Source organism: Salmo salar, chromosome ssa09, assembly GCF_905237065.1.
Source record: "Salmo salar chromosome ssa09, Ssal_v3.1, whole genome shotgun sequence".
In the NCBI taxonomy this organism is placed as follows: domain Eukaryota; kingdom Metazoa; phylum Chordata; class Actinopteri; order Salmoniformes; family Salmonidae; genus Salmo; species Salmo salar.
Genome location: NC_059450.1, coordinates 69,854,509 through 69,882,365, shown reverse-complemented (window position 1 = coordinate 69,882,365; position 27,857 = coordinate 69,854,509). Strand labels below are relative to the sequence as shown.

Genomic DNA, 27,857 nt, shown 5'->3' with positions numbered 1-27,857 from the left:
CTATACTAATATTAACGTTTCTAACCAACCATTTCATCCCTTATAGTTTTCACTGAGCTGAAATTGAGGCCATGATCCTTGCTGGAGAGCCAGGGTTGATTTAAAGCTAATGTCCTCTATCCAGTGCTGCATGCTCTGCGACTCCATCGTCTTGATTTACATTCTTCCTAAAGTGCTCCTGTGGCGACATGCCTGGCCCACTTACCCATCATGCCACTCCAGATGACTGATATCCCCCCAGCCACAGTACAGCCAGGGTACCAATAGTAAAGCAATTCCCATTGATAGGATAGCAGGGTACCAATAGTAAAGCAAGCCCCATTGAGAGGATAGCAGGGTACCAATAGTAAAGCAAGCCCCATTGAGAGGATAGCAGGGTACCAATAGTAAAGCAAGCCCCATTGAATGGATAGCAGGGTACCAATAGTAAAGCAAGCCCCATTGAGAGGATAGCAGGGTACCAATAGTAAAGCAAGCCCCATTGAGAGGATAGCACAACACAGGCCTGTGGGGGAACGGCCATGAAGGAATATACTTGTTTTTTAAGTGCTGGACTTGAAAAAATATTCAATCCCATACCAACGCCTACTGTAAAACCATACTGTTATTGTAAAGCTCTTCTGGGATGCTGTAATTGCTTTGTAAATAGTATGTATAAAATACAAAAAGACACAGTACACATATATTATTGAGGTTTTAGAACATTACAAAACAGGGGATGGTCCATTACACAAGATATAATGCCTATAGTTCCCTTAACTGAAATATGAAACTATACAGAGGGCTCCCATAACATTCTCAGGATTCAATGAGAGACCTCTAGTGTTTTTATGTCACCTTGAAAAGAACAGTTGAAGTGAATCTAATGCTCTAATGTGAACATTAGAACTACAATATGCTGGATAATAATGAACAGATCCTCCACGTTCTCATTGGTAAGAAAATGAGAGGTGGGAGCTTAAAGAACAAATAACATGTTTTTGGTTGTGGCAATTAAGGCAAGTGTTCAAACTTTGATTTGTCCTTTAACATGTACAAGGCACCCACATTAATCAAAGACATTTGGTATGATGCATTGCACAGAAATTGAAGAGATGACTGCACTACAGTTAGGAACTAAATCATTATTAAAAATCAGCAGCCACTAGAATGTCCTTATATATATGGATAAAACAACACAGTATCTGTTCAAATCTAAATAGTACAAAAAAAGGTAAAGGTGTTGGAGAGGATGGGTACATGTGTGACTGGCATCTTTCTACATAGTCAACGGTCACCCTTTCCTAATAAATGTGGTATATTAAATCAATTTTCTTCATTAACTGTGAAATTATAGGGACATATATATTTCCTAGGCTAAATTAGGCCCTTTTCACATGGAATTTGAGGTCTACATATATATCCCAGTTTTGGGTAATACAAATAGGCCAGTAGCATTTTTCCAAATCATCATTAACTAATGTGGGAAAACAAACATAAATGGGTATTGAACAAGTAAGTCAAATCTGCTGAAAACAAATGCTTAAAGCGTTCAAGACACAGGGTAAAAACAATTCTCCCAAACGATAAAGATCCTTCCAGTTTACCTTGAAATATAGTTAATTGATTGTCAATTCATCTTCCACCCTGATTATCCCGATTTGTTCATAATCACACATCAACTGCCCTTTTGAGTAACAACAACAATAATCAACGCAGTGAATCAACTCGTGTAATTCAGTCCCACTAGTCAGCTAGGGCAATGTGCAAATTGACAATTTATATTACAATCCACATCAGAAGAGATTATGTAGTGAAAATAACAATACAACAAACCTTCTAAGAATGTCACCAATGAGATTCTAGGGTGTTGTGTGCAGAGATGACAAGAGACTCAGTGGAGACATGAGCTGAGCAGGGCAGGGTGTGTGTGTGTGTGTCTACACCAGGCTCCCCGGCCAGGACACCACAGTCAGTGTAACTTTATTCTTCTGCAGTTTGAGCATGGGGATGAGGGACGAGTTGTTCATGCCCACCGTGGTGGCTCCGTTCACAGCTACAATCTCATCACCACACCTGGAGACAACCCAGAGGGAGGGACAGTCAGTAGGGATGGGTACAATACATGTAACACAATGACCTACCCACCACCCTCGTTTTTATATTTTATTTAACTAGGCAACTCAGTTAAGAACTAATTCTAATCAGTCTCCTAACAGCTGTGCAGTAAGGTCTAAATACAGTACAATGGACTTCTACAGGATAATAACACATCTAATGTAACCTGGAGACTAGGTTGGCTCCATCTCTACACTCAGTTTAATTTATGTTGAAAGCAGGTATTTATTTCTGTTAAATCCTCTCCTTGGAGAGGCAGGCCTGCACAAAAAGGAGAAGGGTTGGGGTCAATTCCATTTAAATTCAGGAAGTATGCTGAAATTCCAATTCCAACTCCCTTCAATACCTTTAACCTCTAGGCCAAACCGTTCAGATGCTACAGATGTTTTCGACAGAAGACTGATTTTTGGGATATGTCATGGTCTGACAAACACCGCTGTGGTCTCTGCCACCTTCCACCGCGGATGTGCAATGCAGACAGGAGGATACGATGGATTGAGACGCAGCCCATGCAAAAACATATCTCTAGCTTAAACAGAGGGATTTTGATGGGGATTTGTTTTATTATGTTACTTAGATTGACGTGTGCTTTAAATGTGCAATATGCAGAATCGTTCTGCCATTTCCTGGTTGCAAAGATTTTAATAGTTTGCCTAATTACAGTTTATGTGACAAAACAAGCAATGTATAGTGTAGATAATCATTGTACCATCTAAACTGCTGTGCAATATCTTTTCAATAAAACAAATATTGTATTTTCAGCTATTTGAAGCTGGTGTACAAAACCGAAAGGAAAACTAGCAAAAAATTAAACTTAAGAACAGGAAGCATAGAAATAGCGCACATATAACAGATCTACCGCTTAGACTTGCTTTCAATACAAATGAGATCTATAACTACATTTCTATGTGGATTTGGTTGGATCCCTCAAAACATTACATATTGCAGCTTTAAATGAGGAAAATTTGATACTGGAATTTGGTTTACTTTCTGAATTGAATTGGAACTGATCTCAATCCTGAAAGGGAGTACATACTACTTATCAAATAACTTTGCAGGCTTACCGAAACATAACCCCCTCCTTACTACTCGTCACCTCTCCTCCATTTCACCCACACAGATAGTAACGACACGTCTTTTCTCATTGAGGTTTATTATTAAACTAGGATCGTCCATGTGAAGCAACTCACTTGAGGCGTCCGTCGAAGTGGGCGGGTGTACCAGGCACGATGGTCTTGATGAAGAAGGGCTGCTGTCCGTGGCTCTCCTCGTAGCCACCCACAATGCTGAAGCCCCAGCTCTCCTGATTGGTCTTCAGCAACACGATGTTACGGCACCAGTGCATGTGACTGTAAAGAGGAGAGGAAGTGGACCAATTCGAATCTCAGTGTCATTTCATAAGCACAAAATGAAAACTTCCATTGTTTTAAATGGCCACCTGAAACAATTGATAGGGTCATTTCTTTCATTCTGTACAGAACATTATCACTCACTATGACACAGAGGGATGTGAACTGAAGGCATGCAAACGTGAGGTGAGTTATTTTCCAAACCAATGATTAGAATGTGTTTACCTTGGCAGACCCAGCCAGTGGGTCCACAGCGGGGCCCAGTTGACATCATCCTCCCTTAGGTTCTCCACAGACTCCATTTCCTCTTTGCCGGCCTCCCCCTCAGGCTCCTCTGAGATGGTCTGGATGACTCTGAGGACTACCTGGGAGTGGGCCGTCTGGGCCTTCAGCACTGACACCGCCTCATTGTAGGTCAGCTGGGTCAGATCCACGCCGTTGATGCTCATCAGGACATCCCCTAGGCAACCGAAACCAGAAGCGCGTCAAGAAAATGTAGTCTCTGCTTGCAAAGCTGGCTTTACACCAAAAGGTCTTCCGGTTAAATGTGCAAGAGGTATGCATATTGTCTACCCCATCACTAACATAATTAGCCCTGTAGGCATTTAAATTTGAACATTAGCCATACTACATGGGGTCAAGGTATGGATTAAAACTGTCATGTGGTTGTAGGAAAGCATAGATCGCAGGAGTACCTGTTTTGATAGTGCCGTCTCGGTGCAGGCAGCCGACAGGCTGGACACTGGTGATGTAGACGGGCAGGCGGCTGCGGCAGTCCCTACCCCCAGCGATGGTGATGCCTAGGGAGAGCCTCGGTTCCTTCTTCAGACTCACTGTCTTCTCCTTGCTGGAGAAACCCCCTGGAGGATCCTGGGAAAGACCAGGAAGAACCCTTAATTTTCTTTACAGTCATGAGGTGCATACAGTAGTCCATTCAGATTGACTTCCTGTTCTTAAGATCAAAACTACTTCATAAGAATTCTTTCTGGCCAACAGAGAAGACTGGCGTCAAAGAAGACGGGCACAATTTGCCTGACACGACATCCCTTCTGGGCTGTGCCGCTATTATCTTCCCCTCTCCATTACCTAGAAGTGAGAAGGATCTTTTGACTTAATTGATTCCTTGTGAAACCACTTGTCCAAACCAATGTGAGGCAGCATCTCAGAGGCAGCTGTGGACTCAAACCCAGAGGTCGACACTTGGCTCTCTTAGCGGAGTGTACGTGTCAAAATCCACGGCTCCTGCCGGCTTCCTTGTTTCTCTCTCGCTCTCTCTAGAGACTGTAAATCTTCAGAGGGGAGGGGATGGGGAGGAGAGCCCTCCCTCTTCCTCCCCCAGCAGGGAACCGAACCGCCCCACCTCCCCCCCAGCAACACTCAAAGCCTGGGCTCTGCAGGCGAAAGGTAACTGCCAACAGCTTTGATCCTCTGCCACCCAAAGCAACAAACAAACAAAACGTGGTGGTGGCCCCGCAGCGGCAGAGTGAGGCAGCACCCTGGACCTTTTGATCTGGAGTGAGCAGGCCCCAGAGAAGGGCTTTCATCTCTGGAACAGGGACACAGGCGTCTGCTCCCAAGGCCCCTTTCACCTCTGTCTGAGTGAGGAGGGCTTCTGTGGAAGTGCTAGGTAGTCTGGACTGGTAACAGAGGGCTGGGGTGTGACTGTGGTGCCATGATTACCTTTACACTATGTAAACATAACAGGCTCTTATAATCATGTGTGTACACACTAACTTACACTAGCATTCACAATACTAACTGAGATATACAGCAGTTTGTGGTACAGTGATTTGTAAGTTCTAAACGTCGGGGATGGAGATTGTTTACCTTCATGTAGGTGGAGGGGCGTCTGAAGTACTGGGGTTCTGGAGCCCTCCTGGCCGCTCGGCCCTGCCCCTCTCCACCGCTGCCCCCCTCCTCCTGGGGCTCCGGCTGCCTCATCACCACAAAGTTCACCCGCACCTCACTGGCCTGCAGAGACACACATTATACACACACGTAGTTCAGCCCTCACATTCAATACACATCCAGCAAATCTATCCTGGGAACGTCTGCTAACATAAAAGTCAATGTTTCTTTAAGGGATTATAATGAATCCTATTTCCATTCTTTGGTCTCCGTGAAATAGCCGTGCTGTAACTTGTCTACATAAGACATACCTGTATGATCTGTGCTGCGCTCTCTGGGGTGCCGTGTCTCAGATCTTGCCCGTTGATGGCCAGCACCTTGTCATTGTTGCATAGTTTCCCGTCCTTGGCCGCCAGCCCCCCCGCCAGCAGGTCCAGAATGAAGATCCCAGTCTCGTCCGACTTGCGGATCAGTTTGATGCCCAGCGGATCCGAGCGGTCCCTCTTGACCAGCGTCACCTGGATCACCGTGCCCTGGCTGTGGGCGGTGCCGTGGGGGCTGTGAGAGGAAGGGGAGGCAGTGGCCGTGTTGGGGGAGGGGGGCGGGTGGTGCTCGAGGCCAGGACGTTGTGGGTGACGGGGGTTGAAGCCCTTCTCCTGCATGACGATGAGTCTGAGCAGAGGGCAGGGCCGCCGCAGCACGGAGATGGCCCGGCCGTGTGGGATAGAGGCCAGGCTGACGCCATTCACCTACAAACACAACACCACATGGTCAGTAAGACTGCAGGTGGACTAAATATACACAGATTATTAACAGCTGTGTGAATTGACTGGTCCCTGCGCTGATGGATAGTGGAAATAAAATACTTTTTTCCTCTTCAAGATATCATTCAAATCCAATCAAATGTTATTCATCACATGCTTCGTAAACAACAGGTGTAGACGAACAGTGAAATGCTTACGGGCCCTTCCCAACAATGCAGAGAGAACATGTATAATAATAACACAAGGAAGAAATACACAATGAGTAACGATAACTTGGTTATATACAGGGAGTACTGAGTCGATGTGCGGGGTTACGACGTAATTGAGGTGGATATGTACATTTAGGTAGGGATAAAGTGACAAGGCTAAATCAATGGGGGCACCTTGCCATGACATTTTTAGAATTTTAGATTACCCCTGTCTAGTTTTTATATAGGTGAGTGTTAGTTCTCAAAGATGATCTTGTAAAAAAAATATATTGCTCTATTATTATTATAAAAAATAAAATTGTATTTTAATTAATATTTTTTTTGCAGTGGCTGCCACGATTTAGCAGTGGCAGTGCGCCGCTGCTAAATGCATATAGAGGAAACACTTATCTTTGACATGTGCTATACAAAAACTGCAGGTACCTCCATTGATAAAAAAATATAAACCTTTATTTAACTAGGCAAGTCAGTTAAGAACAAATTCTTATTTACAATGACGGCCTACCAAAAGGCAAAAGGCCTCCTGCAGGGACGGGGGCCTGGGATTAATAATAAAAAATAAATACAATGTAAATATAGGACAAAACACACATCACAACAAGAGAGACAACACAACACTACATAAAGAGAGACCTAAGACAACAACATAGCATGGCAGCAACACAACATAACAACAACATGGTAGATGCACAAAACATGGTACAAACATTATTGGGCACAGACAACAGCACAAAGGGTAAGGAGGTAGAGACAACAATACATCACACAAATCAGCCACAACTGTCAGTAAGACTGTCCATGATTGATTCTTTGAATGAAGAGATGGAGATAAAACTGTCCAGTTTGTTGCAGCTCGTTCCAGTCGCTAGCTGCAGCGAACTGAAAAGAGGAGCGACCCAGGGAAGTGTGTGATTTGGGGACCTTTAACAGAATGTGACTGGCAGAACGGGTGTTGTATGTGGAGGATGAGGGCTGCAGTAGATATCTCAGATAAGGGGGAGTGAGGTCTAAGAGGGTTTTATAAATAAGCATTAACCAGTGGGTCTTGCGACAGGTATACAGAGATGACCAGTTTACAGAGGAGTATAGAGTACAGTGATGTGTCCTATAAGGAGCATTGGTGGCAAATCTGATGGCCGAATGGTAAAGAACATCTAGCCGCTCGGGAGCACCCTTACCTGCCGATCTATAAATTATGTCTCCGTAATCTAGCATGGGTAGGATGGTCATCTGAATCAGGGTTAGTTTGGCAGCTGGGGTGAAAGAGGAGCGATTACGATAGAGGAAACTAAGTCTAGATTTAACTTTACCCTGCAGCTTTGATATGTGCTGAGAGAATGACAGTGCACCGTCTAGCCATACTCCCAAGTACTTGTATGAGGTGACTACCTCAAGCTCTACACCCTCAGAGGTAGTAATAACACCTGTGGGAAGAGGGGCATTCTTCTTACCAAACCACATGACCTTTGTTTTGGAGGTGTTCAGAACAAGGTTAAGGGTAGAGAAAGCTTGTTGGACACTAAGAAAGCTTTGTTGTGGAGCATTTTACACACAAATCCAGGGAGGGGCCAGCTGAGTATAAGACTGTATCATCTGCATATAAATGGATGAGAGAGCTTCCTACTGCCTGTAAATTGAGAAGAACTTGGGCCCTAGGATCGAACTTGGGCCTAGGGGTACTCCCTTGGTGACAGGCAGTGGCTGAGACAGCAGATTTTCTGACTTTATACACTGCACTCTTTTAGAGAGGTAGTTAGCTAACCAGACCCCTCAGAGACACTAATACTCCTTCGCCGGCCCACAAGAATGGAATGGTCTACCGTATCAAAAGCTTTGGCCAAGTCAATAGAAATAGCAGCACAATATTGCTTAGAATCAAGGGCAATGGTGACATCATTGACAACCTTTTAAGGTTGCAGTGACACATCCATAACCTGAGTGGAAACCAGATTGCATACCAGAGAGAATACTACAGACATCAAGAAAGCCAGTCAGTTGATTATTGACACGTTTTTCCAACACACTTGATAAACAGGGCAAAATAGAAATAGGCCTATAACAGTTAGGATCAGCTTGATCTCCCCCTTTATTTAAAGGATGAACTGTGGCTGCCTTCCAAGCAATGGGAACCTCCCCAGAAAGGAGAGAGAGGCTTGGCGTTGATAGGGCAGCAACCTTAAAGAAGAAAGGGTCTAAACCATCTGACCCAGATGGTTTTATGGGGTCAAGTTTAAGGAGCTCCTTTGGCACCTCAGACTCAGTGACTGCCTGCAGGGAGAAACTTTGTAGCGGGGCACGGGAAAAAGTGGGAGAAGCATCGGGGATGCCTCCTTTTTAACCCGTCTCTCCTTTAGAAGGGGTGGGAGATGAGGAAATATTGGACAGGCAAGGAGGCATGGCTGAGTCAAATAGGACTCCTGACTTAATGAAGTGGTGATTTAAAGAGTTCAGCCATGTGCTTCTTGTCAGTAACAACCACATCATCAACATTAAGGGACATGGACAGCTGTGAGAAGGAGGGTTTATTCTCCAGGTCTTTAACCGTTTTCCAGAATTTCTTGGGGTTAGACCCACAGAGAGAGAACTGCCTGAACGATAGCCAGTCAGCCTGAGTATGCGTGTGCCGAGCCTTTCGCCAAATGCAATTCTTGAGGTGGAGTAACTCTGCAAGATCACGGTCGAACCAGCAGCTGAACCTGTTTTAATTGTAATTTTCTTTATGGGGGCGTGTTTGTTAACAATACCACTGAACATTTTTAAAAAGAAGGTCCAAGCGTCTTCGACTGAGGGGATCAAGCTGATTCTATACCATTTTACAGAGGCCAGTTCAAGATGGACGGCTTGCTCATTAAAGTTTTTTAGCAAGCATCTATGACAGATCAGGACAGGTTGTTTCACTGAGCAGCCATTACGAACACAGGCTGTATAACAGTGATCGCTAAGGTCATTACAGAAAACACCAGACTGATACCGATCAGGATTATTTGTGAGGATAACATTGAGGAGAGTAGCCTTTTCTGGGTGTTTGGAGTCATACCTTGTGGGATTGGTAATAATCTGAGAAAGATTTAGGGAGTCCCATTTCTTTAGGACTTGGTCAGGTGGTTTAAGCATGTCTCAGTTTAGGTCACCAAGCAGGACAGATTCTGACTGAGTGTAAGGGGCCAGCAGAGAGCTTAGAGCAGGAAGGGTACAGGCCGGTGCTGATGGAGGACGATAGCACCCAGCAACAGTCAACAAAGAGCTATTTGAAAGTTTAATGCTTAAAACCAGCAAATCAAATTGTTTGGGGACAGACTTATGGAGACAACTGAGTACTGAAGGTAAAAGGTATCCTTGTATTGAGGCATTGTAGGTGTACAAAATAGTTGGTCCCATTTTAGAGCAATTCTAGCTTTACAAACATCATCCAAGTGAAGCCCTTCTTAAAATCAATGGATCAACTCAAGGGGAAGCGAGAGATTCAATTGCAACAAATTAGGAACGCAATCTCCGCTCCTTCACGCATACAGTATCTCTTTATAGCCACTAGCCAGCCGTCCACAAAAGACCCAAAAAGTGGGGTTATATTACTGCTCCCGAGGCAGCCAGTGAGGTTAGATGAGAGGTGTTTTCATTCCAAATTCCACCTTTTTGATTGGTCAGCTCAGAGGAAGAGATGGGCTCAGGCATTGTCCTGCACCCCTGCCAGAGTAGAGTGAACTGGTCTGTCAGCTCAGTTTACAGTATTACCGCCACATTCCAGGACAGCCGGGGGGAGGAGAAATCCAAGGAGGAGAGAGGGAGCAAGATCGTGGGAAGAAAGGAAGCTGCATCTTTGTTAAACCCCCTTCAAAGACATACAGTACTATCTCTGTACCCTAGTTCTACCCTCTGGATAAAAACCAGGTGAATGCACTGAATATTGTTTACATCTGTTTTGAAATAGTTCAGGATCTACTCTCCACAATGTATCCATTTGAATAAACCATTAAGATTCTGAAAGGTCACAGAATATACAAATAGCCACATTACTCTACCAACTAGTGTCCACTTTCATTTGTAGGGAACCAAATAAGACCCATCCTATCAAGAAAGTGGGTTTACAGTGCCTTCCGAAAGTATTCACACCCCTTGACTTTTTCCACATTTTGTTGTGTTACAACCTGAATTTAAAATGGATTTAATTGCGATTTTATGTCACTGGCCTATGCCGTAATGTCAAAGAGGAATTACATTTTTTGAGATTTCTACAAGTTAATAAAAAATGAAAAGCTGAAATGTCTTGAGTCAATAAGTATTTAACCCCTTTGTTATGGCAAGCCTAAATAAGTTCAGGAGTAAAAAATGTCTTAACAAGTCACATCGTAGGTTGAATAGACTCTGTGTGCAATAATAGTGTTTAACAGGATTTCTGAATGACTACCTTATCTCTGTACCCCACACATACAATTATCTGTAAGGTCCCACAGTCGAGCAGTGAATTTCAAACACAGATTCAACCACAAAGACCAGGTTTTCAAACACCTCGCAAAGAAGGGCAACAATTGGTAGATGGGTATACATTTAAAAAGCAGACAATGAATATCCCTTTGAGCATGGTGAAGTTATTAATTACACATCTGATGGTGTATATACCCAGCCACTACAAAGATACAGGCATCCTTTCACCAAGAGGCCAATGGTGACTTTTTAAACAGTTACAGAGTTTAATGGAAAACTGAGGATGGATCAACAACATTTTATGTAGTTACTCCACAATACTAACCTAATTGACAGTGAAAAGAAGAAAGCCTGTACAGAATAAATATATTCCAAAACATGCATCCTGTTTGCAACAAGGCACTAAAGTAACTTTTTGTCCTGAATACAAAGTGATATGATGGGGGCAAAACCAATACAACACATTACTGAGTACCACACTCCATATTTTCAAGTGGTGGCTGCATCATGTTATGGGTATGCTTGTAATCGTTAAGGACTGGGGAGTTTTTCAGGATAAAAAATAAATGGAATGTTGCTGAGCATGTTGCACAATCCAGGTGTGTAAAGCTCTTAGAGACCCAGAAAGACTCAGCTGTAATCACTGCCAAAGATGCTTCTACAAAGTTCTGACCCAGCGGTGTGAATACTTATGTAAATTAGATATTCATGTATTTTATTTTCAATAAATTTGCTACAATTAATAATAAATTAAGGGGTATGAATACTTTCTGAAGGCACTGTATGTAAGTAGAGACATCACCACCAGACAACATCACTATCACCGCCAGACACCATCACCGCCAGACACCATCACCGCCAGACACCATCACCGCCAGACACCATCACCTCCAGACACCATCAACGCCAGACGCCATCACCGCCAGACGCCATCACCGCCAGACGCCATCACCGCCAGACACCATCACCTCCAGACACCATCACCGCCAGACACCATCACCGCCAGACACCATCACCACCAGACACCATCACCTCCAGACACCATCACCGCCAGACACCATCACCTCCAGACGCCATCAACGCCAGACGCCATCACCGCCAGACGCCATCACCGCCAGACGCCATCACCGCCAGACACCATCACCGCCAGACACCATCACCGCCAGACACCATCACCGCCAGACACCATCACCGCCAGACACCATCACCGCCAGACACCATCACCACCAGACACCATCACCACCAGACACCATCACCGCCAGACACCATCACCGCCAGACACCATCACCACCAGACACCATCAACACCTGACGCCATCACCACTAGCATGTAATCTTTTCTAGCCTTTTGGCCCATTTAAAACCTGGACCATAGACAAAAGGTCACTAGACTACGTGTCATAATCAGCCCTTTCTATCCAACAAAAGAAAACATTAAAGAAAACCAGACAGAGCCTGTCTGCAATCATGTGCACTTTGGCCTTCTAGAAGTAGGGGCTCTGCCTGAAACGGTGACAGTTTCATGGGGCATACTTGGATGACACATCTCTGCCACGCCTGTTTCCATGGAATATCTGCCTTCCCAACAACAAATGCCTCTATTGACTGAGGATCATGGGAACCCAAGGGAATCGTTTTTTTTGGGGGGTGGGGGGGGGGGTATCCTGACTGGAGAGGTCAAAGCTTCCTAACAAGCACTATCTACACAAAGTGCAGCCATTACCATCGTCAAGGCGATCATTTCAAAGTATACAGCAACAGCACTAAAGTAACACGAGGACGGGAAGGAGGGGAGAGGACTGAACATATCTTCCAGGTGACCTATTATCCCTCTTATTTACAGTGAAGAAACTGTCTCACCTCCAGAATGTGGTCCCCTGGGGCCAGCCTGCCGTCATGGGCTGCCAATGAGTCACGGATGATCTCCTGGATTACTATGTTCCCCAGGGGCGTGTCCTTTCCTCCCACGATACGCAGGCCCAACTCCTCTTCCTGCTGCTCCCGAAACATCTCCACCACGTTGGTCTCGGCCACCAGGCTGGACCGCAAGGGGGTCTCTGTGGAGAGACGAGGGGACGGACATGGGCATGGAGGTACACATGTTTATATATATATATATATATATTTGTTTTTATTTCACCTTTATTTAACCAGGTAGGCTAGTTGAGAACAAGTTCTCATTTGCAACTGAGACCTGGCCAAGATAAAGCATAGCAATTCAACACATACAACAACACAGAGTTACACATGGAATAAACAAAACATACAGTCAATAATACAGTAGAACAAAAGAAAACAAAAAGTCTATATACAGTGAGTGCAAATGAGGTAAGTTAAGGCAATAAATAGGCCATGGTGGCGAAGTAATTACTATATAGCAATTAAACACTGGAATGGTAGATATGCAGAAGATGAATGTGCAAGTAGAGATACTGGGGTACAAAGGAGCAAGATAAATAAATAAATACAGTATGGGGATGAGGTAGGTAGATAGCCCATCTGTAAACAGACCATCTATGTACAGATGCAGTGATCTGTGAGCTGCTCTGACAGCTGGTGCTTAAAGCTAGTGAGGGACCCTTGACCAGCTCTGAAACCAGATTGCATAGCGGAGAAGGGACGGTGGGATTCGAAATGGTCGGTAATCTGTCTGTTAACTTGGCTTTCGAAGACCTTAGAAAGACAGGGTAGGATAGATATAGGTCTGTAGCAGTTTAGATATAGGTCTGTAGCAGTCCCCCTTTGAAGAGGGGGATGACCGTGGCAGCTTTCCAATCTTTGGGAATCTCAGACGATGCGAAAGAGAAGTTGAACAGGCTAGTAATAGGGGTTGCAACAATTTCGGCAGATCATTTTAGAAAGAGAGGGTCCAGATTGTCTAGCCCGGCTGATTTGTAAGGGTCCAGATTTTGCAGCTCTTTCGGAACATCAGCTATCTGGATTTGGGTGAAGGAGACATGGTGGGGGCTTTGGCGGGTTGCTGTGGAGGGTGCCGGGCAGTTGACCGGGGTAGGGGTAGCCAGGTGGAAAGCATGGCCAGCCGTAGAGAAATGCTTATTGAAATTCTCAATTATAGTGGATTTATCGGTGATAACAGTGTTTCCTAGCCTCAGAGCAGTGGGCAGCTGGGAGGAGGTGCTCTTATTCTCCATGGACTTTACAGTGTCCCAGAACTTTTTTGAGTTATTACTACAGAATGAACATTTCTGTTTGAAAAAGCTAGCCTTAGCTTTTCTAACTGCCTGTGTGTATTTGTTCCTAACTTGAAAAGTTGCATATCGCTGGGGCTATTCGATGCTAATGCAGAACGCCACAGAATGTTTTTGTGCTGGTCAAGGGCAGTCAGGTCTGGAGTGAACCAAGGACTATATCTATTCCTAGTTTTACATTTTTTGAGTGGGGCATGCTTATTTAAGATGGTGAGGAAGGCACTTTTAAAGAATAGCCAGGCATCATCTACTGATGGGATGAGGTCAATGTCATTCCAGGATACCCGGGCCAGGTCGATTAGAAAGGCCTGCTTGCTGAAGTGTTTTAGGGAGCATTTGACAGTGATGAGGGGTGGTCGTTTGACTGCAGACCCATTACGGATGCAGGCAATGAGGCAGTGATCGCTGAGATCTTGACTGAAAACAGCAGAGGTGTATTTGGAGGGCGAGTTAGTTAGGATGACATCTATGAGGGTGCCCGTGTTTACGGATATATATATAGAGACAAACAACCTGAGACATACAACATGACACACACACACAGATTCATATATGCTCAAACACATTTCATCAATGCTCCATGGTTGCCTTTTATTGTGTGTCCGATTCCAACACACAGCCCTGGTTTTGAATCAAGTAGGGCAGGTAGCAACCTATTCCCCAAGAAACACTCACGATGAGGTAATCATTTCTGTGATATCAATCGCCAGTTGCCAGGTAACTTTGTTTTGATGGACTTCGTTCCATGGTACTGGATTACAAAATGCCTCAAGGGGTTCTAAGGCTAGACCAGACAGAGTTTAGATTTGATACCAGAGGAGGCTGGTGGGAGGAGCTATAGGAGGACTGGTTGATACACGTTCTTAAGGTTCAGACGATGATTTGGCCTGAGTGTCTGAAATCCAAAGCCCCCAGCTAAATTAACGATGTCAGCAATACTCCTCTTCTCCAGCTTAGACAGCTCTCTTGCCAGGGATGGCCACATTAAAGGGGTTTGGGATTTTCCCTAAAGTCAACACATCTGACAGACTGTTTCCGCTCATTTCCGTTCCCTTGGGTCGTTCATAAACTCCTTACATCTTTGTTGACCCAATTAACACTGTTGGGGCTGGTACGGTGACTGTATTACCGCCACACCGGCGGTCACGAGTCACAAAGGCAGTCAAATTCCAAGTGCACATGTAGTCACTGTAATTAGGCTTCTCCAAGCTCTGATGCTGTTGATGGTCATTAGTAGCCTACCAAACTTGCTAACTGCCTGGTTTTCAGCATTCTATTTTCCCTCTAATCACTCTGACATCAACGCAAATGTAATCGAAAATCAAATCAAACACTTCATGAGAGCCCATGAGCTCATGTTGCGCTACATTTCTATAGGCTATGCAATTGCGTGAAAAAAAACGGAGTGATGGCCATCAGCTTTCTATTGGCTAGGACTACTATATTTATTTCTCAACTTTACTAATATGAAGCAAATTGCTTTTCTTTACAACAGGAGTATAGCCTACCTGGCTTGCATGAAAATGACCCACGGGAAAAGTGTCCTCCATTCGCTATTCAAGTGCATAGATTATATGTATTTTTTCCCATGTCCCTGTTCCGAGACAGGTGCATGATAATGGTCCATTGTAAATCAAAACAAATTTCACACATATACAAAATAATATACTGTATGTAAAGATGAGATTAAATCAAGAATAGTCTGATGGGTGACAATATTAGCCCAGTTTAAGGCAAAAAACAATACCTTTTTTTTGCAACTTTTTTGAATCATAGTCGTGTGCGCATTGCTGCGCTTATAATGTGAGGAAATAGCCTAATAGTTTATCAACGTTGCGTAAAAAAGTTTTGTTTTTATGCTAGTGGTTGTATTAATTTGGGATCTAGCGCATTCCACAACTGTCCCAGACTATGTTTGGAATATTTATTTCTCGCACAGAATTGGTCAACTTTTGTACTATGGAGGATAGTAGATTGACATAGGCTAGTGCTGTTGATGTTCGTTAGGTCTACTCATCTTGTTGACTGACGAAAAGTAAATGTGGACAGTTCTTCCAATATCTTCAATATGCACCTCGGAATTGGATAAGGACGTGCGCAGTTGCGTCCCCGATGTGTCTGTCTTCACTTGTAGCCTGTGAGAAAGACCCGATCACGTGATGGAGAGCCATGTGAGTGAGAGGTGCTTCGGAGCATGCAGCACTCAGGGATAAGGGAATTATAATTATTATATTTAGCCCAAGGGCACAACGGCCACTGGCTGCAAAAGGAATGGATTTTTTTAGGGGGCATATCCTTTCTATTTTATTCAGCTTTGTTCAATTGTATTCTTCATACTATAAAATTATATAAAATAATGCCACGGAATTCTAAGCAAATCTTGTCTGCTAAATGAAGTAGTGTATCCCACAGCCATATGGCATAGCCAGATAGGGACTAGCATAAGGACAACTGAGTATGCTATTCTGTTAATCTGAAATAGACTACATTTTCTTCATATCATGACTCTTTAGACCTGTCTAAAATAAATAATGGATTTATTGTGAAGGTGTAGGCTATATTACATAGATTTATTGTGAAGGTGTAGGCTATATTACATAGATTTATTGTGAAGGTGTAGGCTATATTACATAGATTTATTGTGAAGGTGTAGGCTATATTACATAGATTTATTGTGAAGGTGTAGGCTATATTACATAGATTTATTAGATATTTTAAAATGTAGATGTTCCTAAGGTCTGCATCAGTGGCTTGTAGGCTGTGTGTGGAAGCCAGGAAATGTAAAATGTGTTTATGTTAATTAACGGTCAATTACCGTGAGACCGGCAGTTATTTGCTTAACAATCACCGGCTGACAACATTTCGTGACCGCCACAGCCCTAAACTGATATAGATTTTTCCATTCTTAAAAAGTTAAAATGTTTTCAATGGGAGCTCACTGCTATTTACTTAGACTGACAGACTATCATTATCATACACATAAAATCAGACTTCAGACATAGTGACGTCAGTGTGACGTCTAACTGTTTGCGGTGTGGGCAGAGTAGGGAGTGAGTGACATCTTACCCTCCTCGCTCTCTTCGAAGGCGGGGTTGATGAGGCCAGGCTCTGGCAGGACACCCCGGGTGGGGGTGCGAGTCATCGTAGGGGTGTGTTTGGCATCAGCATCCAACTCCCCCTCGCCCCTGTTCCCCTTAAGGGCTTTCCGGTGGGGTCTCTTCCTCCTCTCCGCCTCCTCCTTCAGCCTTCTGAAAACAGGACATCTGAGAGAGGGAGGAGTGGGAGAAAGAGAAAGAAGATGAGGTAGAGAAAAAGAGAGGTCAACCTTCAACAGTCCTTTTATTTAACAACTCATGACATTTGTCCAAAACAGTCAGTGAAGGTAACCTAAAGTATTGACCAGAAAAAAAGAGAGTACGATTGATGTTTATTCATTTGTTTCAGTGAGGAGGATCATTCTAAAACGCCAAATGGGGCTCAAGCTAGAGGTGTGGAAATGAATAGATTTAGTGACTGGTGAGGGAGTTAAAGAGAGAGAGAGAGACTATGGGAAGAGGAGAGGAGCTATGCAGATGAGGAGGCTATTTTACTGCATTGCAGGGAGTCTGAGGGGGGGACAGGTCGAGTGTGATTAAGTCAGAGAGAGAGCTACTGCTGCTGGTCCTGCTGTCTGAACTTTGCCTCCTCTCTGTTTGCACTGGGTGGATGGCTGCAGCATGACCAGCTATCACAAAACAACCTTTACCCACTACTGACTGCGTCATTGTTGCTCGCTAACCACTAAGATGATAAGCACCACACTGGCCACGTGATGAAAGGGAAGACTAATCCATAAATTACACTCCTCCCAGAGGGTATGATATTTGAGACTGAACCTCTCCTTCGAGTCCAGGTACTATGTAATTAAAGCTATTTCATTGAAGTCTAAATGTGTCTGACTTATGGCCAGTGTATCCATGTTAGGTTAACATTTGACAGGCCTGTGTACCCATTAACTCTAAATTAATTGCGTAGGAAAATACATGTCAGACATAGGCATACAAAAATTCAGGCAGAGAGAAATAGACACATTTAAACCAGTGTAAAAAGACAGTTCCTATTTTGGCTTTTTACTGTTGCTGTAAAGCAGACATTTTAAGCTTAACTCTAAACAAAATATCTTTCTCATCTCCATCTCCCGCTTACATGTGCCCCGGCCATAACCCTCTTTACCTGTTGTGCAGATGGGGCTGCAGCTCGCAGCGCTGCATCTGCTGCTGGCACTCAGCGTGGTGCGGGCAGAGCACGGTCAGCTTGTCCAGCAGGTTCCTGACCAGCAGGCTGGAGGGCCGGCACTGGTGCAGCTGCAGCCGCTGGCGGTCCACGGGACAGAAGTCCTGCTCCTTCAGGAAGCTGCTGAGGCACTGGAAGCAGTAAGTGTGTCCGCACGGCGTGTCCATGGGCCGCAGCAGGGGCTGCAGACAGATGTGGCACACCAGCTCATCATCTACCTCGTCCTGGTACTCATACAGGTGGTTCTCCTGGCCCCCTTCATGCTGCTGGCCACAGTCCTTACACATCTTTGCCCATGCCAGGCCAGCACTGCTGATGCTGCTGCTACTGTTGGGGACATTGGGCTCTGTCATGGCCACTGGCTGGAATAGCTATCTAGCAAGTTCAACTTCCTTTGTTCCACTGTCCAACTTTCTCTGTTCCTGCACTCACTCTTGATCCCAGAAAGGAAGTGCCTGCTTAGTTTATTTCATAAGAGGGCAAACATCCCAGACTGAATCCATTGAAAGGGGTGAGGTTGAAACCCTGATCCACTATTCGTCCTCTCCTCCTCATGTCTTCATCCTGGATTTCTGTTGAGGGGAGCACAAAGAGGTCTGCCGTTAGAGTTGGTACTTTTCCTACTCATACCGACCGGCACAACAGGAAATTACAAATCCACAGAGCGGCAACAATATGGAGGCCAGCCACAGCTGTTTCCTCTCAGCCGGTTTCCTGAGGAACTAAAGGAAATGAAATGAGGCGAGAAAAGGAGAAAAATTACTAAAAGTGAAAACCGTGCTAATGGTAGGAACAAAAGCATGGCACTGGGAGAGAATGAGAACTCTGAATGAACTGGGCAGAAATGCAATCCCCATCACTAATGACCCCCTCGTGCCCAATCAGCAGAGGTCTCCATCCCTCTGTGAGGCTTCTAATCTCTCCACTAATTCCCTCTCTTTAGGAGGCTGATTATAAATGCATTCTTCGGCAACAAGTCTTTTGGCAACAAAATCGACACATGTGCAAAGAAAAGGAGCCGATTTGTACGTTTCAGTCAACACTCTCGTCAAATGAATCGTAAAACCTACAAACTGCAAACATACTAACAAGCATATATGAACACCTTACAAACACAGGAGGTTGGTGGCACTTTAATTGGGGAGGACGGGCTCGTGGTAATGTCTGGAGTGGAATCGGTGGAATGGTATCTAATACATCAAACACATGGTTTCACGTTGACACCATTCCATTTGCTCTGTTCCGTACGTTTTAATGAGCCATCCTCCCCTCACCAGCCACCTGTGTTTACTAAGTACACTGAGTAGGAGTGCCTCTCCAACATTACAGATGCAAATACTGAGATGTGTTTACATGCCACCATTTCTTGTTCTACTTTGTCACATGGTTAAGATCAGATTCCCTGCATTCACAGGTCCCAGCACTCCTCTCTGACCCCGTTGAGAGGTCAGCAAGGTGAAAGAGCAGACAGATTCTTTATCTTGTTCGTCATTAGCTTTGTTCCACCTACCTGAGAAGCTGATATCAGCGTTGTCAAGAACCCTGGCCGGTCGGCAGCCACCGCATGCAAACGAGAACCTCAAACCCAACAGCTGTGCTGGCTGCCTGCAGCCTGACTGAAACCAGAGCTCCACATCCCCGGCACACAGTCAGTGGATCTGTGTGTGTGTGTGTGTGTGTGTGTGTGTGTGTGTGTGTGTGTGTGTGTGTGTGTGTGTGTGTGGCAAACTGAGGGGGAGTGGTGTGACTAGGCACAGGGGAGCTCGGCAGAGAGGAGGAGAGGCGTTCAGCCTGCCTCCGTCGATTCCTGAAGAGGGGGGAGAGGAGGATTAGAGGAGGAGTGGAGGGGGACTAAGACTGCTGATGTCGCACTAGCTCAGGCAAAACACTCGGAGACCAAACCGAGGGCTGACCAATTACACAGTGGCTGGTGTACACACACACACACACACACACACACACACACACACACACACACACACACACACACACACACACACACACACACACACACACACACACACACACACACACACACACACACACACACACACACACACACACACACACACAGCCTGAGGTCAAACAGGACGGCCCAGTCTCTCGCCTTTCTTTCTTGTTACTCAAGTGATCCCTCATCTTGTAATGGATAAGGGTCATGGATCTTGTGGCTGGGAGGAGGAAGCATAACCAAAGTTCTGTCCCAGTTACACTATTTGGGAATTCACATGACCAGGCTCCATGGCTCTACAAATAATCAATCTGACCTGAGACTACTTCAGATGAAGGTCAAGAGTGTCCTATATTGAAATTCTGTACAAAACAAACTCTACCCACTTGAGTGGAATGCCTCCTTTTCAGCACATGCATGTTTAGACTTGTCTGACCGAGACAGAGATTAGCCTAAATAAAATTCCTCATAATCTTTGATATGCATATTTCCATAGCATAAAAGCACATTGTCTATAAATGTTTAATAGGAGAGAGCTGGACAGAGAACGTGTCTTAAGGAGTGGAAGGATCCATTGAGTGTCATTGAGGAGGCAGCACTTGTGGTTATTAAAGGCAGTGGGCCACTGAGGAGCCAGGCAGGCAGGATGTGATGGATGGCCTGCGCAGCCCCTTAGCCCCTCCACTCCAGCTCTTTCTGGATGGTGCAGGCCCTCTCATATACCAAGTAGGGACGGCTGGGAAGCCATGTGTCAACGTCCACTCCCCCCCTAGACACACACTACTGCAGTGGTTTACCATGTTGTGGCTGTTCCTCAAGGACGCACAGTGCTCATGGCAGGGGTGAGACTAGCTACCATACAGAATCCCCTGGTTATAACTACTGCCACTACACATCCCCTGGTTATTACTACTGCCTTTACACATCACTTGGTTAATACTACTGCCTTTACACATCCCCTGGTTAATACTACAGCCTTTATACATCCCCTGGTTATTACTACTGCCTTTACACATCCCCTGGTTATTACTACTGCCTTTATACATCCCCTGGTTATTACTACTGCCTTTACACATCCCCTGGTTATTACTACTGCCTTTATACATCCCCTGGTTATTACTACTTACTTTACACATCCCCTGGTTATTACTACTGCCTTTACACATCCCCTGGTTATTACTACTGCCTTTATACATCCCCTGGTTATTACTACTGCCTTTATACATCCCTTGGTTATTACTACTGCCTTTACACATCCCCTGGTTAATACTACAGCCTTTACACATCACTTGGTTAATACTACAGCCTTTATACATCCCCTGGTTATTAACACTGCCTTTACACATCCCCTGGTTATTACTACTGCCTTTATACATCACTTGGTTAATACTACAGCCTTTACACATCCCCTGGTTAATACTACAGCCTTTATACATCACTTGGTTAATACTACAGCCTTTACACATCCCCTGGTTAATACTACAGCCTTTACACATCCCCTGGTTAATACTACAGCCTTTACACATCACTTGGTTAATACTACAGCCTTTACACATCCCCTGGTTAATACTACAGCCTTTACACGTCCCCTGGTTATTACTACTGCCTTTACACGTCCCCTGGTTATTACTACTGCCTTTACACGTCCCCTGGCTGTTACTACTGCCTTTACACGTCCCCTGGCTGTTACTACTGCCTTTACACGTCCCCTGGCTGTTACTACTGCCTTTACACATCCCCTGGTTATTACTACTGCCTTTACACATCCCCTGGTTATTACTACTGCCTTTACACATCCCCTGGTTATTACTACTGCCTTTACACGTCCCCTGGTTATTACTACTGCCTTTACACGTCCCCTGGTTATTACTACTGCCTTTACACATCCCCTGGTTATTACTACTGCCTTTACACGTCCCCTGGCTGTTACTACTGCCTTTACACATCCCCTGGTTATTACTACTGCCTTTACACGTCCCCTGGTTATTACTACAGCCTTTACACGTCCCCTGGTTAATACTACAGCCTTTACACATCCCCTGGCTGTTACTACTGCCTTTACACGTCCCCTGGCTGTTACTACTGCCTTTACACATCCCCTGGTTAATACTACTGCCTTTACACGTCCCCTGGTTATTACTACTGCCTTTACACGTCCCCTGGTTAATACTACTGCCTTTACACATCCCCTGGTTAATACTACAGCCTTTACACATCCCCTGGTTAATACTACTGCCTTTACACGTCCCCTGGCTGTTACTACTGCCTTTACACATCCCCTGGTTAATACTACTGCCTTTACACATCCCCTGGTTATTACTACAGCCTTTACACGTCCCCTGGTTATTACTACAGCCTTTACACATCCCCTGGTTAATACTACAGCCTTTACACATCCCCTGGTTAATACTACTGCCTTTACACGTCCCCTGGCTGTTACTACTGCCTTTACACATCCCCTGGTTAATACTACTGCCTTTACACATCCCCTGGTTATTACTACTGCCTTTACACATCCCCTGGTTATTACTACTGCCTTTACACATCCCCTGGTTATTACTACTGCCTTTACACGTCCCCTGGCTGTTACTACTGCCTTTACACGTCCCCTGGTTATTACTACTGCCTTTACACATCCCCTGGTTAATACTACAGCATTTACACATCCCCTGGTTAATACTACAGCCTTTACACATCACTTGGTTAATACTACAGCCTTTACACATCACTTGGTTAATACTACAGCCTTTACACATCCCCTGGTTAATACTACAGCCTTTACACATCACTTGGTTAATACTACAGCCTTTACACATCCCCTGGTTAATACTACTGCCTTTACACGTCCCCTGGTTATTACTACTGCCTTTATCATATATTTTAATTAATGGTTTCTAATGCTAGGAGGCAATTGCTAGGAGGAAAATCCTAAGTGGTATTGATGTTTTCATAATTCTTAGTCAATCGTTATCTCGGGCTAAACATGCTTGAACAGCAGTGGTATACATTCTCACATTGGCAACGTGATGTTGCATTGTTAAGTACTGAACTTTTCACGTGAAGTTGAATCCTGTTGAAAGGTATGTTCTGAAGCTGACAAAGTCACCTTGATGGGGGAAAATGCCTCAACAACAATGAATAATCATGTGACATTCAAAGCTTTCTAGGAAAAATGTCTTGGCTCACCATTAAAGTGTCCTTCTTCCAATGCAAGAAAAGTAATTGTCACATGTGCGCCCTCTCCGGCGTCTAGGTCACCAGGCTGCTCATTATGGCGCACACCTGTCACTATCGTTACACGCACCTGTGCGTCATCAGACTCACCTGGTCTCCATTACCTGCCCTATATATGTCACTCCCTTTGGTTCCTTCCCCAGGCGTCATTGTTTCTGTTTCATGTCTGTGTGCTGTTAGTGTTTCTTGTTTTGTATTATTTTCCGTTTATTTTATTAAAACACTCACTCCCTGAACTTGCTTCCCGACTCTCAGCGCACATCGTTACAGTCATTCATAGCCAGGTGAGCTTTTAAGCCAGACAGGACTGTCAGCTGTTCAGTTACTGTGGTTATAACTGCTATATGACTGAAAATAAAACTCACCTCACAAATGTTTCCATTGTGTCTCTATGTCACATGTTCTGCCACACCCCGGTAAAGTGAATGCAGGGGTAAAGCCATGAGGCAGACAGAACAACTCCCTAGGCTGAGACAGTATTTAATCATATAAAAGGGGTGTGTCCTGAAGGATTTGACTCTGATTGACTGAAAGTGAAAACACAAGCAATGCCAAAACAGAAAACCTCCCCCCTAAAATTCACATTGCTTCATAATCTACCCACTCCCTTTCTAGCAGACAGTTGCATGATTGCTAGCCACCCTGGAGCCTTGAGCATGGCACCCATTGGTACCACAGTCTCTGCTACAGAGACCCATCCAGGTTAAAGAGCACAGTCATAGGCTCTAATCCTCCCACTGTTCCGCAGCAGACCCCTGTCTGAAGAGCACACTTCACACTGGGCTTCAGAAACAAGACATCAACTTCTAACTATGAATATCCATCCATAACTAGAGAATAGCTGGCCTCCTAGGTCATAGGTCACATAAATATACTTAGGTCTGCTATTCAATACAAAGAGAATTAAAAAGAAAAACATTAATTAATCAATGTGGTTCTATCCATTATTCAAAAGGAAAGTACCTCTTCCAAATGAAAGCTATATTTTGGGGAAATGAAGGCATACATACATTTTTCAAAAATGTCCATCTTAAAAACTAGGCATAAGTAAAGGCTTTGATTTTTGGTCAAACAGATGGAAAGGAGGTTTTAGAAAACATCTACCAGAAAAATTCTTAAACGGTATCAGAAATACATCAAAACACAATAATGTAGACATAAAGATGCCTGCCAACTAATATCAAGACTTAGATTTTGTTTTGGAGAAAGTGTTAACCTTCTGTAAGTTTAAGCAATATTGCCTTGTGCCTTGTAATTCCATTACCAAAAACCCACACATCTTGAAGATATTTTATAATGTCTCTCCCTCATGAGGAAGGAGGATAATGAAAGTTCACAGAAGTAACAAGTAACGGTTGACCTACCAATTAGTTATAGTGATTTATTTTTATGATATCAATTTTGTTTATGAATATGAAGTGATTAAAAGTCGTAATTCCATTACCAAATTGTTAATGGAATTACAAAAACATTTGTAACGCAATTACTGCAACTGAATTGGCTACAATAGGAAATCATAGTAGTCACAAACTACAGATATTTAACAAGAGTTTTTGGAAAACGAGTTTGCATAAAAACAAAGTTTGCATATGCACAGTTCTTCCACTAAATTAGCTTTTGTATAAAAAAAATCTGTCGAAATTGTTAAATGTAGTCCTTGTGCAGTTTGTTAAACTTGGTTTTTGTTTGGCATATATTTTAAACAGTCAAAGCATCATTCCATTACTGTGGAATAGCCCATCTTCTTTTTCTCTCTTTTAACTAGGCAAGTCAGTTTAGAACAAATCCTTACTTACAATGACGGCCTACCCCGGCCAAACCCTAACCCGAATGACGCTGGGCCAATTGTGCGCCGCCCTATGGGACTCCCAATCACGGCCGGTTGTGATACAGCCTGGATTCGAACCAGGGTGTCTGTAGTGAAGTCTTTAGCACTGAGATGCAGTGCCTTAGTCCACTGCACCACTCGGGAGCCCTAATAATCATGTGAAGTTGATGGTTCAATTGATACAAACAACCTCTTGATTTAGGCTTTTGGGAAAATGACACCAATTTCCAATGGAGAGGAGCTCAGCATTAACGAAAATAACGTCATTAACCAGTAGCCACTACCACCTCAAGATCAAATAGGACTGTCTGAAATGGCCATGTACATCCTGGTTGTATGATCAAATCTTCTGTTACCTCTATTTAAATTCTTTAAGTCAAATGATGTACCATTTCAATATTCTGTATTATTTCAATATTCACTGTAAATAACACGGCCTTGGTACTATAGAATAAAACCTTTTTTTATTTAACTAGTTAAATTCTATAATGTTACATCATTCACCAGATAGTGCCCACTTTTAATGCTGACACATAGGCTTTAGCACTATGGTGTTAATGTAGAAAAGAGGCCATCATTGGGGCTGGTCTATTCCTTGGTCAGAAACCATAAATAATTCACTGTCCCCACTGATACCGACAGCTGATGACGAGGTTAACAACCGAGCATACATTCCCCTTCCTTCATTTATACACTGCACACGTATGGCAAATCTATTACGTGTTAACCCTCCTATACGTTTTATGGCATAGGCTATTACTTTGTCTACTCAAGTCACTGGAAAATAACGCGAAACATTACGCACTCTAGAAACAGAAACTTACTGGCCACATTACGTTCTCTCACCTTCAACAACACAACCGGAGATATGTGCTACCTTTAATTAGTTGGAATGTGTTAGGCTAGGCTATATTTTCATACACTTATGCTATAGGTGGACTGTTTGAAATGTGTGAGAATACATTTGAAAAATGTAAAACAATCACGTTTGATGAGAGAATAGAATTTGCGGGAGCCGAGACCATAGAGATGGCCGAGACCGAAACTCGTCTTCTTACCTGTGTGAGGGCTTTTTCCCGGAAGTAATAAAACAAAGACAGTCGTGAAATCGTGCTATGACTAAAGTAGCCTATAGCCTCGACAAACTCCGATAATAAAGCTATAAACGATTAATACTATCCTACACGTTACATTTCTGAGTGAATAGTACAGCTCCTTCACAGGGCGCCGCCTCAGGTGTTGTTGGTTGTACAGGTCAGAGATGGAAAAGGCAGCGAGACATCCCACTCCCTCATGTTTTATGTTTCAATGGAAGTCAATGAACCAAGTAGGCCATACCCAGCTGCTATCGCATTGGTGTCTATAGGAGAACCACCCCCTTAAGTAGACAGGAACTGACCATTTTTTCCATGGTAAATGGCCAGAGTGAACTACCTTTATTTTTATCTTCCATCTTTGGTCCAGGCAATATTCCTAGTTTCGAACAACAAACAAGTAGGATCTGACGTAGAAGTGATATTCAAATTAGCCAGGTTACAAATTGTATTTGTTACATGCGCCGAATACAACTGTTGTAGACTTTACGGTGAAATGCTTGCTTACGAGCCCTTCCTGACGATGCAGAGGATACAAGTCACTATACAGCAAAGTTGGGTTGGAAGGACCTGCATGAACAAGGGCAGTCCCTTGTTCAGATTCATTTTTGACATAGTAGCAGCCTACTGTAGCCTAGGAATTCACAAAACACATTTTGGGAAAATGTAGATTTTAATTAGCTAAATAAACACTTTATGTTGAAGACCATTTTATGCTTAAGGGTCAACCAGCAGTTCCTACATTCATTGTTTGACTTATAAATTAATGATATGTACACATTGATTCTTGAAGAATATAATTTAGAAATTTCTCATGAGCTTAGTTCGACTGTCATACCCCATCAGAACCCAAATATAAGCTTATTTTACTCAAATGTTTATAAACAAATGTAATGTAAACACTGTATAACCTCAAAACATGGTTAAAACTCTCATTTTGATATAATGGACGGTCAGTCTATGTGAGTGAGAGTGGTTACATTGCTCCAGCCCCATCCCTTAGCTTTTTACCGAAACAGGGGCAGGAAAGACACTTTTTTTTATTGTTTCTACTGCTGAAGACAATTTTTCTGCTAGTAGTCTACAATGTAATGACCAATTGATGATGAATGATAAATTGAGGATCAATTGAGATTCCAGAGTTGTGTGACCATAACAGTTTTATGAGAACAAATTGTAACTGTGATCATTTAAATAGTAATAACATTGCCAGTTTCTCTCAACACTCCTTGCATTAGAGAGTGAGAAAAGTGACACACAATACAGTGTTTGTAAGCTATGTTTTCCCTTCAGTGTCTCCCAAACCCTGATTTATGGGTAAGAAGAATCACATTGAATGAAAAGGAGCCGTCTGAATGGTGCCCAATAAAGTAATAATACTTGCTTTGGGACCCTGCCAGTTAAAAGGCTTTTGACACATGAACAGTGTTAGCTTCATACCCCCTGCAGGATGGAAGGGAAGTCTCTGCGTCATAAAACCTCTCTGTTAAGGCCTGTTAAAGCTACATCCAAAGACTGACGTTTGTTGACATGTTGTGCTCACCGGATGAAATCGTTTTGTGTAACAACACTTTTATCCCA

General features: G+C 43.7%; 1 protein-coding gene across 2 annotated transcripts; it reads right to left on the bottom strand.

Moving 5' to 3' along the window:
- Nucleotides 1–670: 670 nt before the first annotated feature.
- On the bottom strand, nucleotides 671–26,491 carry LOC106611747 (ligand of Numb protein X 2). 2 transcript variants are annotated; one of them, XM_014212287.2, is made up of 11 exons: nucleotides 26,241–26,491; nucleotides 19,680–19,976; nucleotides 18,110–18,741; nucleotides 16,964–17,160; nucleotides 12,549–12,745; nucleotides 5,606–6,043; nucleotides 5,274–5,417; nucleotides 4,142–4,316; nucleotides 3,672–3,906; nucleotides 3,288–3,446; nucleotides 671–2,055 (listed from the first exon to the last, which is right to left on the bottom strand). In XM_014212287.2, exons 3-11 carry the CDS (start codon nucleotides 18,520–18,522, stop codon nucleotides 1,920–1,922), a joined length of 2,094 nt encoding a protein of 697 aa, XP_014067762.1. In that variant the 5' UTR covers nucleotides 18,523–18,741; nucleotides 19,680–19,976; nucleotides 26,241–26,491; the 3' UTR covers nucleotides 671–1,919. The 2 variants fall into 2 exon arrangements, with proteins under 2 accessions (XP_014067762.1, XP_014067763.1); XM_014212288.2 differs by lacking the exon at nucleotides 19,680–19,976 and having other exon boundaries at nucleotides 26,241–26,481.
- Between the last annotated feature and the right edge of the window lie 1,366 nt (nucleotides 26,492–27,857).

Excerpts from the sequence above, each read along its gene's own strand:
- LOC106611747 (XM_014212287.2), bottom strand. The coding sequence starts at position 18,522 with ATGACAGAGCCCAATGTCCCCAACAGTAGCAGCAGCATCAGCAGTGCT. Across the intron at positions 12,746-16,963 it reads CTTCGAAGAGAGCGAGGAGG|AGACCCCCTTGCGGTCCAGC; the intron begins GTAAGATGTCAC and ends GTCTCTCCACAG. Across the intron at positions 5,418-5,605 it reads GCGCAGCACAGATCATACAG|GCCAGTGAGGTGCGGGTGAA; the intron begins GTATGTCTTATG and ends GTGTCTCTGCAG.